At 37.3% G+C, this 19,195-nt stretch overlaps 1 protein-coding gene across 4 annotated transcripts in view; it reads left to right on the top strand.

Moving 5' to 3' along the window:
- Window positions 1-18,726, top strand: part of TP53BP2 (tumor protein p53 binding protein 2) — a 59,271-nt gene extending 40,545 nt beyond the window's left edge. For all 4 annotated transcript variants that reach the window (XM_073671851.1, XM_073671852.1, XM_073671850.1 and 1 more), the window contains 2 exons: window positions 17,917-18,116; window positions 18,202-18,726. In XM_073671851.1, the coding sequence (XP_073527952.1) occupies window positions 17,917-18,116; window positions 18,202-18,243 (242 nt within the window). In that variant the 3' untranslated portion in view covers window positions 18,244-18,726. The remainder of the gene's footprint in view (window positions 1-17,916; window positions 18,117-18,201) is intronic.
- Window positions 18,727-19,195: the final 469 nt, after the last annotated feature.

The raw sequence follows: 19,195 nt of genomic DNA, 5'->3' as shown, positions 1-19,195 counted from the left end.
ATTAAGGGGAACCCCACGCCAATTTTTTTAATAATAAATCCTTTATTTTAATACTAAATGACAAGTACAGTAATCAACACTGTCACTGTACTTCATATATATGTGACTGACATGTTTCTATCTATCTAATCTATGTGTGAAGCTCTATTCTGTCTGTTATAAATTGTCGGGTACCGCTGCTGAATTGCCGGCCGGCTTTTTTAAAGAGACGGTGCATGAAAACACTATTATTTGTTTTAATAAATCCTTTACACTAAATGACAAGTACAGTAAGCAATACTGTCACTGTACTTCATATATATGTGACTGACATGTTTCTATCTATCTAATCTATGTGTGATGCTCTATTCTTTCTATTCTAAATTGTCGGGTGCCGGCTTATGCCGCTGCTGAATTGCCGGCTTTTCATATATTGTCACAGAAGCGATGCGAACTTCCCTGCTCCGGACACAGCGCAGCGCTTCTGTGACAAGTGAAAGCTGTCGGCACAGAAGTCCTGCCCTGTGTCCGGAGCTGGGAATACGCAGCGATGTGTCAGTTTCAGCACAGAAGCGCTGACTGTCTGGACCTACCGCCGCCGTATTTTAACTCCCTCCACCTTATATTAACTCCGACATGGCAGGGATACGGCCACGGCAGCTTATTAACACCCCCAGAGTATCCCCGCATGTCAATTTCTGAAAGTTCAAAAGCATTACCGGCGTATAAGACGACCCCAGACTAGACAGAAGATTTTTCAGTCTTCAAAAGTCGTCTTATACGCCGGAATATACGGTAAATACAAAAGAAAGTCCCCAAAGGTGACCATAACATTTAAAGGGGAAATGCCCGCTCCAACCAGATCCCTATGGTTAGAGATTTCCTGGACACAGCCCTGCTCAGAGTGGAAAAACATGGCTGCTGTGGTACAGAAACAGCGCCACATCTGCTCACAGGCGGTATTGCAGGACCCTGAGCTGTAATACCAAATACAACCCATGGGTCAGGGTGGCGCTGTTTTCCGTAACAATTGTTTCTGCAGAATTAAGAAAAAATTAAATGTTTTTATTCCCTGACGAAGTAAATGGTGAAGAATAAAAACGCAAGGTATATAAGAAAGCGCCTCAGTTTATTCCGGCGGGCGGGATGCTGAAGCTTCGATCCCCATGGTGCGAGCCTCCATGTGAGGCCGGTGTGGGGACTCGCCTCCTCTCCTGCCTGGAGGGCACACATTAACGGCCGCTGTAGGCGGATTAGGATGAACGCCTGGAATGTGCCGGATTATAGGGCCCCGGCTCTCACCGCTCCGGGCTGAGACAATAATCGTCTGCGCGCTGATTCCATCACTCAGAGGCGAACGCCCAGTAACCCTGTACGGCCGGGTCTGCCAGTCACTATAGCGGCAGGATGGGCCCTGAACACTGTCAGGAGTCAGTCATAGCAGGGGTCCTCCAAGTCACAGCTGCTGCCTACAGGGCACCAGGTCCAAGCCCAGAGTCCGGTAACTGACCTCCTCCCAGCGAGTGAGGCCGCACCCAGCGGAGGCCATACAGGAACAGAAGGGAGGCCATTGTAGAGCAAGTGCCCGGAAATGTGGCATCCAGAGAAGTCACCGCATACAAGCGCCCAGAGCTGAGCCCTCATCTAAGCCCAAAACAGGTTTAAGACGAGGAGGGGTTAATGCAGGACAAAAACAGCGCAAATAATGATGGCAATACCGCCACTCATACCAGTATCATAGCAGTTATATTCTTATACAGGGGCAGTATTATAGCAGTTATATTCTTATACAGGGGCAGTATTATAGCAGTTATATTCTTATACAGGGGCAGTATTATAGCAGTTATATTCTTATACAGGGGCAGTATTATAGCAGTTATATTCTTATACAGGGGCAGTATTATAGCAGTTATATTCTTATACAGGGGCAGTATATAGCAGTTATATTATTATACAGGGGCAGTATCATAGCAGTTATATTCTTATACAGGGGCAGTATTATAGCAGTTATATTCTTATACAGAGGCAGTATTATAGCAGTTATATTCTTATACAGGGGCAGTATCATAGCATTGATATTCTTGTACATAGAAGGCAGTATTATAGTTGTTATAGTCTTGTACATAGGGAGCAGTATTATAGTAGTTATATTCTTGTACATAGGAGCAGTATTATAGTAGTTATATTCTTGTACATAGGGAGCAGTATTATAGTAGTTATATTCTTGTACATGGGGAGCAGTATTATAGTAGTTATATTCTTGTACATAGGGGCAGTATTATAGTAGTTATAGTCTTGTACATAGGGAGCAGTATTATAGTAGTTATAGTCTTGTACATAGGGAGCAGTATTATAGTAGTTATATTCTTATACATAGGGAGCAGTATTATAGTAGTTATATTCTTGTACATAGGGAGCTGTATTATAGTAGTTATATTCTTGTACATAGGAGCAGTATTATAGCAGTTATATTCTTGTACATAGGAGCGGTATTATAGTAGTTATATTCTTGTACATAGGGGGCAGTATTATAGTAGTTATATTCTTGCACATAGGAGTAGTATTATAGTAGTTATATTCTTGTACATAGGGAGCAGTATTATAGTAGTTATATTCTTGTACATAGGGAGCAGTATTATAGTAGTTATATTCTTGTACATAGGAGCGGTATTATAGTAGTTATATTCTTGTACATAGGGGGCAGTATTATAGTAGTTATATTCTTGCACATATGAGCAGTATTATAGTAGTTATATTCTTGTACATAAGGAGCAGTATTATAGTAGTTATATTCTTGTACATAAGGAGCAGTATTATAGTAGTTATATTCTTGTACATAGGAGCAGTATTATAGCAGTTATATTCTTGTACATAGGAGCAGTATTATAGTACGTATATTCTTGTACATAGGGGGCAGTATTATAGTAGTTATATTCTTGTTCATAGGGGGCAGTATTATAGCAGTTATATTCTTGTACATAGGGGGCAGTATTATAGGAGTTATATTCTTGTACATAGGAGCAGTATTATAGTAGTTATATTCTTGTACATAGGGGGCAGTATTATAGTAGTTATATTCTTGTACATAGGAGCAGTATTGTAGTAGGTATATTCTTGTACATAGGAGCAGTATTGTAGTAGGTATATTCTTGTACATGGGAGCAGTATTATAGTAGTTATATTCTTGTACATAGGAGCAGTATTATAGTAGTTATATTCTTGTACATAGGGGCAGTATTATAGTAGTTATATTCTTGTACATAGGGGGCAGTATTATAGTAGTTATATTCTTGTACATAGGAGCAGTATTATAGTAGGTATATTCTTGTACATAGGGGGCAGTATTATAGTAGGTATATTCTTGTACATAGGGGGCAGTATTATAGTAGTTATATTCTTGTACATAGGGGGCAGTATTATAGTAGTTATATTCTTGTACATAGGAGCAGTATTATAGTAGTTATAGTCTTGTACATAGGAGCAGTACTATAGTAGTTATAGTCTTGTACATAGGAGCAGTATTATAGTAGTTATATTCTTGTACATAGGGGGCAGTATTATAGTAGTTATATTCTTGTACATAGGGGGCAGTATTATAGTAGTTATATTCTTGTACATAGGGGGCAGTATTATAGTAGTTATATTCTTGTACATAGGGGGCAGTATTATAGTAGTTATATTCTTGTACATAGGAGCTGTATTATAGTAGTTATATTCTTGTACATAGGAGCAGTACTATAGTAGTTATATTCTTGTACATAGGAGCAGTACTATAGTAGTTATATTCTTGTACATAGGAGCAGTATTATAGTAGTTATATTCTTGTACATAGGAGCAGTATTATAGTAGTTATATTCTTGTACATAGGGAGCAGTATTATAGTAGGTATATTCTTGTACATAGGGGGCAGTATTATAGTAAGTATATTCTTGTACATAGGGGGCAGTATTATAGTAGGTATATTCTTGTACATAGGGGGCAGTATTATAGTAGGTATATTCTTGTACATAGGAGCAGTATTATAGTAGGTATATTCTTGTACATAGGGAGCAGTATTATAGTAGGTATATTCTTGTACATAGGGGGCAGTATTATAGTAGGTATATTCTTGTACATAGGGGGCAGTATTATAGTAGGTATATTCTTGTACATAGGGGGCAGTATTATAGTAGGTATATTCTTGTACATAGGGGGCAGTATTATAGTAGGTATATTCTTGTACATAGGAGCAGTATTATAGTAGGTATATTCTTGTACATAGGGGGCAGTATTATAGTAGGTATATTCTTGTACATAGGAGCAGTATTGCAGTAGTTATTTTCTTATACATAGGAGCAGTATTGCAGTAGTTATATTCTTGTACATAGGGGGCAGTATTATAGTAGGTATATTCTTGTACATAGGGGGCAGTATTATAGTAGTTATATTCTTGTACATAGGAGCAGTATTATAGTAGGTATATTCTTGTACATAGGGAGCAGTATTATAGTAGGTATATTCTTGTACATAGGGGGCAGTATTATAGTAGGTATATTCTTGTACATAGGGGGCAGTATTATAGTAGGTATATTCTTGTACATAGGGGGCAGTATTATAGTAGGTATATTCTTGTACATAGGAGCAGTATTATAGTAGGTATATTCTTGTACATAGGAGCAGTATTATAGTAGGTATATTCTTGTACATAGGGGGCAGTATTATAGTAGGTATATTCTTGTACATAGGAGCAGTATTGCAGTAGTTATTTTCTTATACATAGGAGCAGTATTGCAGTAGTTATATTCTTGTACATAGGGGCAGTATTATAGTAGTTATATTCTTGTGCATAGGAACATTATTATAGTAGTTATATTCTTGTACATAGGGGGCAGTATTATAGTAGTTATATTCTTGTACATAGGGAGCAGTATTATAGTAGTTATATTCTTGTACATAGGGAGCAGTATTATAGTAGTTATATTCTTGTACATAGAGGGCAGTATTATAGTAGTTATATTCTTGCACATAGGGGGCAGTATTATAGTAGTTATATTCTTGCACATAGGGGGCAGTATTATAGTAGTTATATTCTTGCACATAGGAGCAGTATTATAGTAGTTATACTCTTTTACATAGGGGCAGTATTATAGTAGTTATATTCTTGTACATAGGAGCAGTATTATAGTAGTAATATTCTAGTACATAGGAGCAGTATTATAGTAGTTATATTCTGGTACATAGGAGCAGTATTATAGTAGTTATATTCTTGTACATAGGGGCAGTATTATAGTAGTTATATTCTTGTACATAGGGGGCAGTATTATAGTAGTTATATTCTTGTACATAGGGAGCAGCATTATAGTAGTTATATTCTTGTACATAGGGGGCAGTATTATAGTAGTTATATTCTTGTACATAGGAGGCAGTATTATAGTAGTTATATTCCTGTACATAGGAGCAGTATTATAGTAGTAATATACTTGTACATAGGAGCAGTATTATAGCAGTTATATTCCTGTACATAGGAGCAGTATTATAGCAGTTATATTCTTCTACATAGGAGCAGTATTATAGCAGTTATATTCTTGTACACAGGGGGCAGTATTATAGTAGTTATATTCTTGTACATAGGGGGCAGTATTATAGCAGTTATATTCTTGTACATAGAGGGCAGTATTATAGCAGTTATATTCTTGTACATAGAGGGCAGTATTATAGCAGATATATTCCTGTACATAGGGGCAGTATTATAGTAGTTATATTCTTGTACATAGGGAGCAGTATTATAGTAGTTATATTCTTGTACATAGGAGCAGTATTATAGTAGTTATATTCTTGTATATGGGGCAGTATTATAGTAGTTATATTCTTGTACATAGGAGCAGTATTATAGTAGTTATATTCTTGTACATAGGAGCGGTATTATAGTAGTTATATTCTTGTACATAGGAGCGGTATTATAGTAGTTATATTCTTGTACATAGGGGGCAGTATTATAGTAGTTATATTCTTGCACATAGGAGCAGTATTATAGTAGTTATATTCTTGTGCATAGGGAGCAGTATTATAGCAGTTATATTCTTGTACATAGGGGGCAGTATTATAGTAGTTATATTCTTGTACATAGGAGCAGTATTATAGCAGTTATATTCTTGTACATAGGAGCTGTATTATAGTAGTTATATTCTTGTACATAGGAGCAGTATTATAGCAGTTATATTCTTGTACATAGGGAGCAGTATTATAGTAGTTATATTCTTGTACATAGGGGCAGTATTATAGTAGTTATATTCTTGTACATAGGGGCAGTATTATAGTAGTTATATTCTTGTACATAGGAGCAGTATTATAGTAGTTATATTCCTGTACATAGGGGCAGTATTATAGTAGTTATATTCTTATACAGGGGCAGTATTATAGCAGTTATATCCTTGTACATAGGGGGCAGTATTATAGCAGTTATATTCTTATACATAGGGGGCAGTATTATACCAGTTATATTCTTGTACATAGGAGCAGTATTATAGTAGTTATATTCTTGTACATAGGGAGCAGTATTATAGCATTTATATTCTTGTACATAGAGGGCAGTATTATAGCAGTTATATTCCTGTACATAGGAGCAGTATTATAGCATTTATATTCTTGTACATAGAGGGCAGTATTATAGCAGTTATATTCCTGTACATAGGAGCAGTATTATAGCAGTTATATTCTTGTACATAGTAGCAGTATTATAGTAGTTATATTCTTGTACATAGGAGCAGTTTTATAGTAGTTATATTCTTGTACACAGGGGGCAGTATTATAGCAGTTATATTCCTGTACATAGGAGCATTATTATAGTAGTTATATTCCTGTACATAGGAGCATTATTATAGTAGTTATATTCTGGTACATAGGAGCAGTATTATAGCATTTATATTCTTGTACATAGGGGCAGTATTATAGTAGTTATATTCTTGTACATAGGGGGCAGTATTATAGTAGTTATATTCTTGTACATAGGGGGCAGTATTATAGTAGTTATATTCCTGTACATAGGAGCAGTATTATAGTAGTAATATTCTAGTACATAGGAGCAGTATTATAATAGTTATATTCTTGTACATAGGGGGCTGTATTATAGTAGTTATATTCATGTACATAGGAGCAGTATTATAGTAGTTATATTCCTGTACATAGGAGCAGTATTATAGCAGTTATATTCTTGTACATAGGGAGCAGTATTATAGCATTTATATTCTTGTACATAGGGGGCAGTATTATAGCAGATATATTCCTGTACATAGGGGCAGTATTATAGTAGTTATATTCTTGTACATAGGGAGCAGTATTATAGTAGTTATATTCTTGTACATAGGAGCAGTATTATAGTAGTTATATTCTTGTATATGGGGCAGTATTATAGTAGTTATATTCTTGTACATAGGAGCAGTATTATAGTAGTTATATTCTTGTACATAGGAGCAGTATTATAGTAGTTATATTCTTGTACATAGGAGCGGTATTATAGTAGTTATATTCTTGTACATAGGAGCGGTATTATAGTAGTTATATTCTTGTACATAGGGGGCAGTATTATAGTAGTTATATTCTTGCACATAGGAGCAGTATTATAGCAGATATATTCCTGTACATAGGGGCAGTATTATAGTAGTTATATTCTTGTACATAGGAGCAGTTTTATAGTAGTTATATTCTTGTACACAGGGGGCAGTATTATAGCAGTTATATTCCTGTACATAGGAGCAGTATTATAGTAGTTATATTCTGGTACATAGGAGCAGTATTATAGCATTTATATTCTTGTACATAGGGGCAGTATTATAGCATTTATATTCTTGTACATAGGGGGCAGTATTATAGTAGTTATATTCTTGTACATAGGGGGCAGTATTATAGTAGTTATATTCTTGTACATAGGAGGCAGTATTATAGTAGTTATATTCCTGTACATAGGAGCAGTATTATAGTAGTTATATTCTGGTACATAGGAGCAGTATTATAGTAGTTATATTCTTGTACATAGGAGGCAGTATTATAGTAGTTATATTCCTGTACATAGGAGCAGTATTATAGTAGTAATATTCTAGTACATAGGAGCAGTATTATAGTAGTTATATTCTTGTACATAGGGAGCAGTATTATAGTAGCTATATTCTTGTACATAGGGGCAGTATTATAGCATTTATATTCTTGTACATAGGGGCAGTATTATAGTAGTTATATTCTTGTACATAGGGGGCAGTATTATAGTAGTTATATTCTTGTACATAGGAGTAGTATTATAGTAGTTATATTCCTGTACATAGGAGCAGTATTATAGTAGTTATATTCCTGTACATAGGAGCAGTATTATAGCAGTTATATTCTTCTACATAGGAGCAGTATTATAGCAGTTATATTCTTGTACACAGGGGGCAGTATTATAGTAGTTATATTCTTGTACATAGGGGGCAGTATTATAGCAGTTATATTCTTGTACATAGAGGGCCGTATTATAGCAGTTATATTCTTGTACATAGGGAGCAGTATTATAGCATTTATATTCTTGTACATAGAGGGCAGTATTATAGCAGCTATATTCCTGTACATAGGGGCAGTATTATAGTAGTTATATTCTTGTACATAGGGAGCAGTATTATAGTAGTTATATTCTTGTACATAGGAGCAGTATTATAGTAGTTATATTCTTGTATATGGGGCAGTATTATAGTAGTTATATTCTTGTACATAGGAGCAGTATTATAGTAGTTATATTCTTGTACATAGGAGCAGTATTATAGTTGTTATATTCTTGTACATAGGAGCGGTATTATAGTAGTTATATTCTTGTACATAGGAGCGGTATTATAGTAGTTATATTCTTGTACATAGGGAGCAGTATTATAGTAGTTATATTCTTGCACATAGGAGCAGTATTATTGTAGTTATATTCTTGTACATAGGGAGCAGTATTATAGCAGTTATATTCTTGTACATAGGGGGCAGTATTATAGTAGTTATATTCTTGTACATAGGAGCAGTATTATAGCAGTTATATTCTTGTACATAGGAGCTGTATTATAGTAGTTATATTCTTGTACATAGGAGCAGTATTATAGCATTTATATTCTTGTACATAGAGGGCAGTATTATAGCAGTTATATTCCTGTACATAGGAGCAGTATTATAGCATTTATATTCTTGTACATAGAGGGCAGTATTATAGCAGTTATATTCTTGTACATAGTAGCAGTATTATAGTAGTTATATTCTTGTACATAGGAGCAGTTTTATAGTAGTTATATTCTTGTACACAGGGGGCAGTATTATAGCAGTTATATTCCTGTACATAGGAGCATTATTATAGTAGTTATATTCCTGTACATAGGAGCATTATTATAGTAGTTATATTCTGGTACATAGGAGCAGTATTATAGCATTTATATTCTTGTACATAGGGGCAGTATTATAGTAGTTATATTCTTGTACATAGGGGGCAGTATTATAGTAGTTATATTCTTGTACATAGGGGGCAGTATTATAGTAGTTATATTCCTGTACATAGGAGCAGTAGTATAGTAGTAATATTCTAGTACATAGGAGCAGTATTATAGTAGTTATATTCTGGTACATAGGAGCAGTATTATAGTAGTTATATTCTTGTACATAGGGGCAGTATTATAGTAGTTATATTCTTGTACATAGGGGGCAGTATTATAGTAGTTATATTCTTGTACATAGGGAGCAGCATTATAGTAGTTATATTCTTGTACATAGGAGGCAGTATTATAGTAGTTATATTCCTGTACATAGGAGCAGTATTATAGTAGTAATATTCTAGTACATAGAAGCAGTATTATAGTAGTTATATTCTTGTACATAGGGAGCAGTATTATAGTAGTTATATTCTTGTACATAGGGGCAGTATTATAGTAGTTATATTCTTGTACATAGGGGGCTGTATTATAGTAGTTATATTCCTGTACATAGGAGCAGTATTATAGTAGTTATATTCCTGTACATAGGAGCAGTATTATAGCAGTTATATTCTTGTACATAGTAGCAGTATTATAGTAGTTATATTCTTCTACATAGGAGCAGTATTATAGTAGTTATATTCTTGTACACAGGGGGCAGTATTATAGTAGTTATATTCTTGTACATAGGGGGCAGTATTATAGCAGTTATATTCTTGTACATAGAGGGCAGTATTATAGCAGATATATTCCTGTACATAGGGGCAGTATTATAGTAGTTATATTCTTGTACATAGGAGCAGTATTATAGTAGTTATATTCTTGTACATAGGAGCAGTATTATAGTAGTTATATTCTTGTACATAGGAGTGGTATTATAGTAGTTATATTCTTGTACATAGGAGCGGTATTATAGTAGTTATATTCTTGTACATAGGGGGCAGTATTATAGTAGTTATATTCTTGCACATAGGAGCAGTATTATAGTAGTTATATTCTTCTACATAGGAGCAGTATTATAGTAGTTATATTCTTGTACACAGGGGGCAGTATTATAGTAGTTATATTCTTGTACATAGGGGGCAGTATTATAGCAGTTATATTCTTGTACATAGAGGGCAGTATTATAGCAGATATATTCCTGTACATAGGGGCAGTATTATAGTAGTTATATTCTTGTACATAGGAGCAGTATTATAGTAGTTATATTCTTGTACATAGGAGCAGTATTATAGTAGTTATATTCTTGTACATAGGAGTGGTATTATAGTAGTTATATTCTTGTACATAGGAGCGGTATTATAGTAGTTATATTCTTGTACATAGGGGGCAGTATTATAGTAGTTATATTCTTGCACATAGGAGCAGTATTATAGTAGTTATATTCTTGTACATAGGGAGCAGTATTATAGCAGTTATATTCTTGTACATAGGGGGCAGTATTATAGTAGTTATATTCTTGTACATAGGAGCAGTATTATAGCAGTTATATTCTTGTACATAGGAGCTGTATTATAGTAGTTATATTCTTGTACATAGGAGCAGTATTATAGCAGTTATATTCTTGTACATAGGGAGCAGTATTATAGTAGTTATATTCTTGTACATAGGGACAGTATTATAGTAGTTATATTCTTGTATATAGGGGCAGTATTATAGTAGTTATATTCTTGTACATAGGAGTGGTATTATAGTAGTTATATTCTTGTACATAGGAGCGGTATTATAGTAGTTATATTCTTGTACATAGGGGGCAGTATTATAGTAGTTATATTCTTGCACATAGGAGCAGTATTATAGTAGTTATATTCTTGTACATAGGGAGCATTATTATAGTAGTTATATTCTTGTACATAGGGGGCAGTATTATAGTAGTTATATTCTTGTACATAGGGGGCAGTATTATAGTAGTTATATTCTTGTACATAGGAGCAGTATTATAGCAGTTATATTCTTGTACATTGGAGCTGTATTATAGTAGTTATATTCTTGTACATAGGAGCAGTATTATAGCAGTTATATTCTTGTACATAGGGAGCAGTATTATAGTAGTTATATTCTTGTACATAGGGGCAGTATTATAGTAGTTATATTCTTGTATATAGGGGCAGTATTATAGTAGTTATATTCCTGTACATAGGGGCAGTATTATAGTAGTTATATTCTTATACAGGGGCAGTATTATAGCAGTTATATCCTTGTACATAGGGGGCAGTATTATAGTAGTTATATTCTTGTACGTAGGGGGCAGTATTATAGCAGTTATAATAATAATAATAATAATAATAATAATAGTTTATTTTTATAGCGCCAACATATTCCGCAGCACTTTACAAATTTTAGGGGGGACTTATACAGACAATACAGAATAAGCATATCTCATATCGAACGGAGTGAGGGCCCTGCTCGCGAGCTTACAGTCTATGAGGAAGTGGGGGAGACACAAAAGGTAAAAAGTACATATATTGTATAATGCAGCCTTGATATACTGAATAGGATAAATAATACATGGACTGGTCGCCAGCCAGTATGTGTGCAGTCCTGACAGAGGCTTTTATGTGCATGGTTGGTTTGAACCCGAAGTTGAAGAAGATTTTAATATGGGGGAAAGCTGGGATGGACAGAGTGTGTTTAGGTGATACGCCAGTCTAAAGAAATGTGTTTTTAGGGTTCGCTTGAAACTGTGGGTATTGGGAATTAATCGAACTGTCCTGGGTAGTGCATTCCAGAGAATTGGCGCAGCACGCGAGAAATCTTGGAGACGGGAGTGGGAAGTTCGGATTATGGAGGATTTTAGTTTTAAGTCAATTGCAGAACGGAGGGCACGTGTAGGGTGGTAGACTGAGACAAGGGAGGAGATGTAGGGGGGTACTGAAGCATGGAGCGCTTTGTGGGTTCGCGTGATAAGTTTAAAACGAACTCTATATTGGATGGGCAACCAATGCAATGACTGGCACAGGGAAGAGGCATCTGAGTAGCGGTTGGCGAGGAATATGATCCTGGCTGCTGCGTTCAGGACGGATTGGAGAGGGGAGAGTTTAGTAAGAGGGAGACCGATTAGTAGAGCGTTGCAATAGTCAAGACGAGAATGAATAAGAGCGACAGTAAGAGTTTTTGCCGAGTCAAAGGTGAGAAAAGTCCTGATTCTTGAGATGTTTTTGAGGTGTAGATGACATGAACGAGCGAGTGATTTGATGTGAGGAGTGAAAGAAAGATCTGAATCAAAAATGACCCCAAGACAGCGGGCTTGTAGCTGGGGAGTAATGGTTGAGCCACAAACGGAGATGGCAATATCGGGCACAGGTAGATTAATGGAGGGAGGAAAGACGAGTAGTTCAGTTTTTGACAGATTCAGTTTTAGGTAGAGGGAGGACATAATGTTAGACACAGCAGAAAGACAATCACTGGTCTTTTGTAGTAATGCAGGGGTGATGTCCGGAGCAGAGGTGTATAATTGGGTGTCATCAGCATAGAGATGGTACTGAAAACCGAATCTACTGATTGTTTGTCCAATAGGAGCGGTGTATAAGGAGAAAAGAAGGGGGCCTAGGACTGATCCTTGAGGAACCCCGACAGTAAGAGGAAGTAGGGAGGAGGAGGAGCCGGCAAAAGACACAGAGAAGGAGCGGTCAGAGAGATAAGAGGAGAACCAGGAGAGAACCCTGTCCTTGAGGCCAATAGTGCGGAGCATAGTGAGGAGGAGCTGGTGATCCACAGTGTCAAATGCTGCAGAGAGATCCAGGAGAATCAGCTGGGAGCAGTGACCATTAGATTTAGCTGTTAGTAGATCATTAGAGACTTTAGTGAGGGCAGTTTCAGTAGAATGTAAAAAGCGGAAACCAGATTGTAAAGGGTCAAGAAGAGAGTTGTCTGAGAGATAGCGGATTAGACGGGAGTGGACCAGGCGTTCCAGGAGTTTAGAGATAAAGGGAAGATTGGAAACAGGTCTGTAGTTGGCCGTGCAGTTCTGGTCGAGGGATGGTTTTTTAAGTAATGGTTGTATGCTGGCGTGTTTAAAAGAAGAGGGAAAGATACCAGATGAGAGGGAAAGGTTGAAAATTTTAGTTAGGTGAGAGGTGACAGCTGGAGCAAGGGACTGAAGGAGATGTGAGGGAATAGGGTCGCTGGTGCAGGTGGTAGGGCGAGAAGATGCAAGGAGCCTGATCACTTCATCTTCCGTGACTGGTTCGAAGTCCGAAAATGAGCAAGATACAATGTGGTGGGGGGGAGCATGCATAACATTTGGGGATTGGGAGAAAATTTCCTGTCGGATATGGTCAATTTTTTCTTTGAAATAGTTAGCCAGATCGTCAGCGCTGAGGTCGGTGGTCGGGGCCTGTGCTGTTTGATTGAGGAGAGAATGAAACGTGTCAAAGAGTCGTTTAGGATTATTGGAAAGTGAGATGATGAGGTTGTTAAAGTAGGTTTGTTTGGAGAGGTGAAGGGCAGAGTTATGTTTTCAGCATAAATTTATAGTGGAGGAAATCTTCGGGCAGATTTGATTTTCTCCACAGCCGTTCAGCGCACCTGGAGTACCTCTGGAGAAGACGTGTTTGAGGCGTGTGCCAGGGTTGTCGCCGTCTATGCCGAATTGTTCTTTGTGTAGGAGGTGCGGCTTCATCCAGGGCGCATAGCATTATTTTGTTATAATGCTTCAATGCAGATTCGGGACATGAGAGGGAGGAGATTGGGGCCAATGATGATTGCAACCTTTTTATAAATTTCTGGGTGTTAATGGCGCGTAAATTTCTATAAGTGTGGACGGTGGGAGTGTCTTGAGTAGAGTCACAGTTCTTGACAGAGAATGAAAGAAGATTATGGTCAGAGAGTGGAAGGGGAGAGTTAGTAAAGTCATGTACTGAGCAAAGCCGGGAGAAGATCAGGTCCAATGTGTTCCCGTCCTCATGTGTAGGAGAATTAGCAAGCTGTGAAAGGCCGAAGGAGGAGGTTAATGATAAAAGATGCGTGGCAGATGGGGAAAGAGGATCGCCAATTGGGATGTTAAAGTCTCTCATGATTATCGTGGGGATGTCGCAGGATAGAAAATTTGTAAGCCAGGCAGCAAAGTGATCCAGGAATTGACGGAGGGGACCTGGGGGGCGATAGACAACCGCCACTCGCAGGGAGAAGGGCCGGTAGAGTCTGACTGTGTGGGCCTCAAAGGACGGGAAGATAAGGGAGGGTACAGGGGGGATAACCTGAAAAGTACATTTTGTTGAAAGAAGCAGACCAACACCTCCACCTGATCTGTTGTCAGGTCGCGGGGTATGAGAGAAATGTAGGCCACCATAGGAGAGAGCTGCAGCGGTGGTGGTGTCCGACTGCTGGATCCAGGTTTCAGTGAGAGCCAGAAGGTTGAGGGAATTAGAGAGGAAAAAGTCATGGATGTAAGAGAGTTTATTACAAGCTGAGCGTGCATTCCAAAGGGCACAGTTGAATGAGACAGAAGATATGCAGGGAATATTAATGAGATTAGCAGGGTTTCTGAATGTAACAGGGAAAGAGTGTGTTATTATTACTGGAGGGTCCTGGGTTGGGAGAAATATCACCTGCGACTAATAGAAGGAAGATACAGAGAGTGAGCAGATGATTGAGTGATTTGTGAGAGCGTTTCCTGCGTTGTATGGTGGGAATGAATGGATCTGCGTGGTATAACATTGTGAAGAGAGCATGACAACTGTACATAGGAGAAGAGAGGAGTGAGGGATTAATATGGATGAAGTGTGCCGCATTTGTGGGAGAACGGTGAATGTGGATGATTGTAGCAACCAGAGTATAAATGGCACAGATACAAATGGTGAATACTGTTTGCCAAAAAGATGACCTGGAAGCAAGTTTGTTTAATTGTCTTGCATGTCTTACCTGTCTCCTGCCCTGTCCAACTGCCATTTTCTAACTGCCAGGGCACTTTGCTAAATTATGGCACTTCAATAAAGTATGCATAAATGCTATATGCATAAATGCCCCCGCATAAATGCCTCCCCTTAACTAAGTCTCAATATATAGGGACGTATCTGCTTAGATCTGCACAGATTTAACTCATTAACAATCAATCACTAGCTTAAAAGACAACAGGAGACCATAAAGTGCAGGGGAAAAAAAAAAAAAAAAAAAAACAGACTAGTAAACTCGGCATGGATCATAAACTCTTAAAGTAAGTGTGATGACCTTTAAGTATCATGGACTAAAAAAGCTAGAGGAGTGAAGAAATATATACCAGAAATTGATAGGCTGCAGAGCATTGCATGGAGATATAATGCAGTTTTCAGGACAGATCACACAAGCAGTGAAAAATATATACCAGAAATTGATAGGCTGCAGAGCATTGCATGGAGATATAATGCAGTTTTCAGGACAGATCACACAAGCAGTGAAAAATATATACCAGAAATTGATAGGCTGCAGAGCATTGCATGGAGATATAATGCAGTTTTCAGGACAGATCACACAAGCAGTGAAAAATATATACCAGAAATTGATAGGCTGCAGAGCATTGCATGGAGATATAATGCAGTTTTCAGGACAGATCACACAAGGAGTGAAAAATATATACCAGAAATTGATAGGCTGCAGAGCATTGCATGGAGATATAATGCAGTTTTCAGGACAGATCACACAAGCAGTGAAAAATATATACCAGAAATTGATAGGCTGCAGAGCATTGCATGGAGATATAATGCAGTTTTCAGGACAGATCACACAAGCAGTGAAAAATATATACCAGAAATTGATAGGCTGCAGAGCATTGCATGGAAATATAATGCAGTTTTCAGGACAGATCACACAAGCAGTGAAAAATATATACCAGAAATTGATAGGCTGCAGAGCATTGCATGGAGATATAATGCAGTTTTCAGGACAGATCACACAAGCAGTGAAAAATATATACCAGAAATTGATAGGCTGCAGAGCATTGCATGGAGATATAATGCAGTTTTCAGGACAGATCACACAAGCAGTGAAAAATATATACCAGAAATTGATAGGCTGCAGAGCATTGCATGGAGATATAATGCAGTTTTCAGGACAGATCACACAAGCAGTGAAAAATATATACCAGAAATTGATAGGCTGCAGAGCATTGCATGGAGATATAATGCAGTTTTCAGGACAGATCACACAAGCAGTGAAAAATATATACCAGAAATTGATAGGCTGCAGAGCATTGCATGGAGATATAATGCAGTTTTCAGGACAGATCACACAAGCAGTGAAAAATATATACCAGAAATTGATAGGCTGCAGAGCATTGCATGGAGATATAATGCAGTTTTCAGGACAGATCACACAAGCAGTGAAAAATATATACCAGAAATTGATAGGCTGCAGAGCATTGCATGGAGATATAATGCAGTTTTCAGGACAGATCACACAAGCAGTGAAAAATATATACCAGAAATTGATAGGCTGCAGAGCATTGCATGGAGATATAATGCAGTTTTCAGGACAGATCACACAAGCAGTGAAAAATATATACCAGAAATTGATAGGCTGCAGAGCATTGCATGGAGATATAATGCAGTTTTCAGGACAGATCACACAAGCAGTGAAAAATATATACCAGAAATTGATAGGCTGCAGAGCATTGCATGGAGATATAATGCAGTTTTCAGGACAGATCACACAAGCAGTGAAAAATATATACCTGTAAGAAGAGAAGAAAGATGAATATTAGCAATGCCATTTTCTAACTGCCAGGGCACTTTGCTAAATTATGGCACTTCGATAAAGTATGCATAAATGCTATATGCATAAATGCCCCCGTTATATTCTTGTACATAGGGGGCAGTATTATAGCAGTTATATTCTTGTACATAGGGGCAGTATTATAGTAGTTATATTCTTGTACATAGTGGCAGTATTATAGTAGTTATATTCTTGTACATAGGAGCAGTATTATAGTAGTTATATTCTTGCACATAGGAGCAGTATTATAGTGGTTATATTCTTGTACATAGGAGCAGTATTATAGTGGTTATATTCTTGTACATAGGGAGCAGTATTATAGTAGTTATATTCTTGTACATAGGAGCAGTATTATAGTGGTTATATTCTTGTACATAGGGAGCAGTATTATAGTAGTTATATTCTTGTACATAGGAGCAGTATTATAGTGGTTATATTCTTGTACATAAGGGGCAGTATTATAGTAGTTATATTCTTGTACATAGGGGCAGTATTATAGTAGTTATATTCTTGTACATAGGAGCAGTATTATAGTAGTTATATTCTTGTACATAGGGGCAGTATTATAGTAGTTATATTCTTGTACATAGTGGCAGTATTATAGTAGTTATATTCTTGTACATAGGGAGCAGTATTATAGCAGTTATGTTCTTGTATATAGGAGCAGTATTATAGTAGTTATATTCTTGTACATAGGGGCAGTATTATAGTAGTTATATTCTTGTACATAGGGGGCAGTATTATAGTAGTTATATTCTTGTACATAGGGGGCAGTGTAGCACTGACATTGCGTGTCATGGGTTCACAGGTGTCCAGGAGAAGATGGGCATCATGAATCGGGGCGTCATCTACGCTTTATGGGACTATGAAGCTGAAAACGATGATGAGATGACCCTGAAGGAAGGAGACTGTATGACTGTTCTGCACAGGGAGGACGACAATGAGACGGACTGGTGGTGGGCCCGCTTGCAGGAGCAGGATGGATACGTCCCACGTAATCTGCTCGGGGTGAGTAGTTCTCTCGGAGCTCTTCTTCATCTAGAGTAAACCCCATGGCGTCTTTCTAATGTTTATTCCATTTGTGTCATTTCAGCTTTACCCAAGAATTAAACCAAGACAAAGATCTTTAGCGTGAATGTAACGCCGGGCCTTGTTTCTCCATGTTTTGCCTCCTCCAAAAAAAATAATGAAGGATTTCAACTTTTAGACTGAAGTGTTTGTGTGGATTTACAGCATCTGTATCTCCTGGTATTAATGGGACTACAGGCCTCCTGCAAACAAGGGCGCCCCCCGGAGGCCAGCTCTGCTCTGTCACACTCATTCTCAAGGATATCATCCATCTTGGCTGCCATTTCCCCATCTTGGACTTGTCTTGCATCACATAACTGTAGCACATTCAGAAGACGGACTTTATATTTTTTATGGACTTCATGAATTTTATTTTTTTTTTCTTCATTAATATAACATTTTGCAAAGTATAGATTTAGGTATTTTACTAAAACATTGTTATATATTTATTTTACTTGTAGCTTAGACATTGTAAACCGACCAGGAAGAAGAAAAAAAAAGATTTTAATAAAATGTCTCGTTATGATGTGTGAAAACTGGATGAGATGAAGATGAATATTACTCTCTTGTCAGTGATGTTCGGTTTTTCTGATTATATAATGAACCGGCTCATTATATAGAGATTGCAGCCGCTGATTCCTTCACAACTGCTAGAAAAGACTCGTCTGCCATTAAGATGTATTATTTTGTATCTGTCCAGCAGATCAGATAAACCCACCTATGCCTCGAATCCAAAAATGCGGAGACCCCACTCCTTTACCAATGTGTAAAGGGCGTGCCAAATCCTACAAATGCAAGGAAGGCGAAGGGTTTCTTTGACAGGATCCCACCATTTACAAGAGGTGATATCACAGCTCACCACTTCCCCCTCCTCCTCTAGTGACTGATAACACCTCTATAAACATATCTATTGTGAGTGGTGGGTAGATCCTGTGTAATCAGTCATTGTACAGGAGGAGGTGAGCTGTGATAACACAGGGTCCATCATTAACAATAGGTGATGTCACAGCTCACCTCCC

The sequence above is a fragment of the Phyllobates terribilis genome, unplaced genomic scaffold (assembly GCF_046119375.1).
Source record: "Phyllobates terribilis strain yellow unplaced genomic scaffold, ASM4611937v1 Scaffold_3__8_contigs__length_932513732, whole genome shotgun sequence".
Classification (NCBI taxonomy): domain Eukaryota; kingdom Metazoa; phylum Chordata; class Amphibia; order Anura; family Dendrobatidae; genus Phyllobates; species Phyllobates terribilis.
This window is presented reverse-complemented; position numbering and strand designations above follow the sequence as displayed.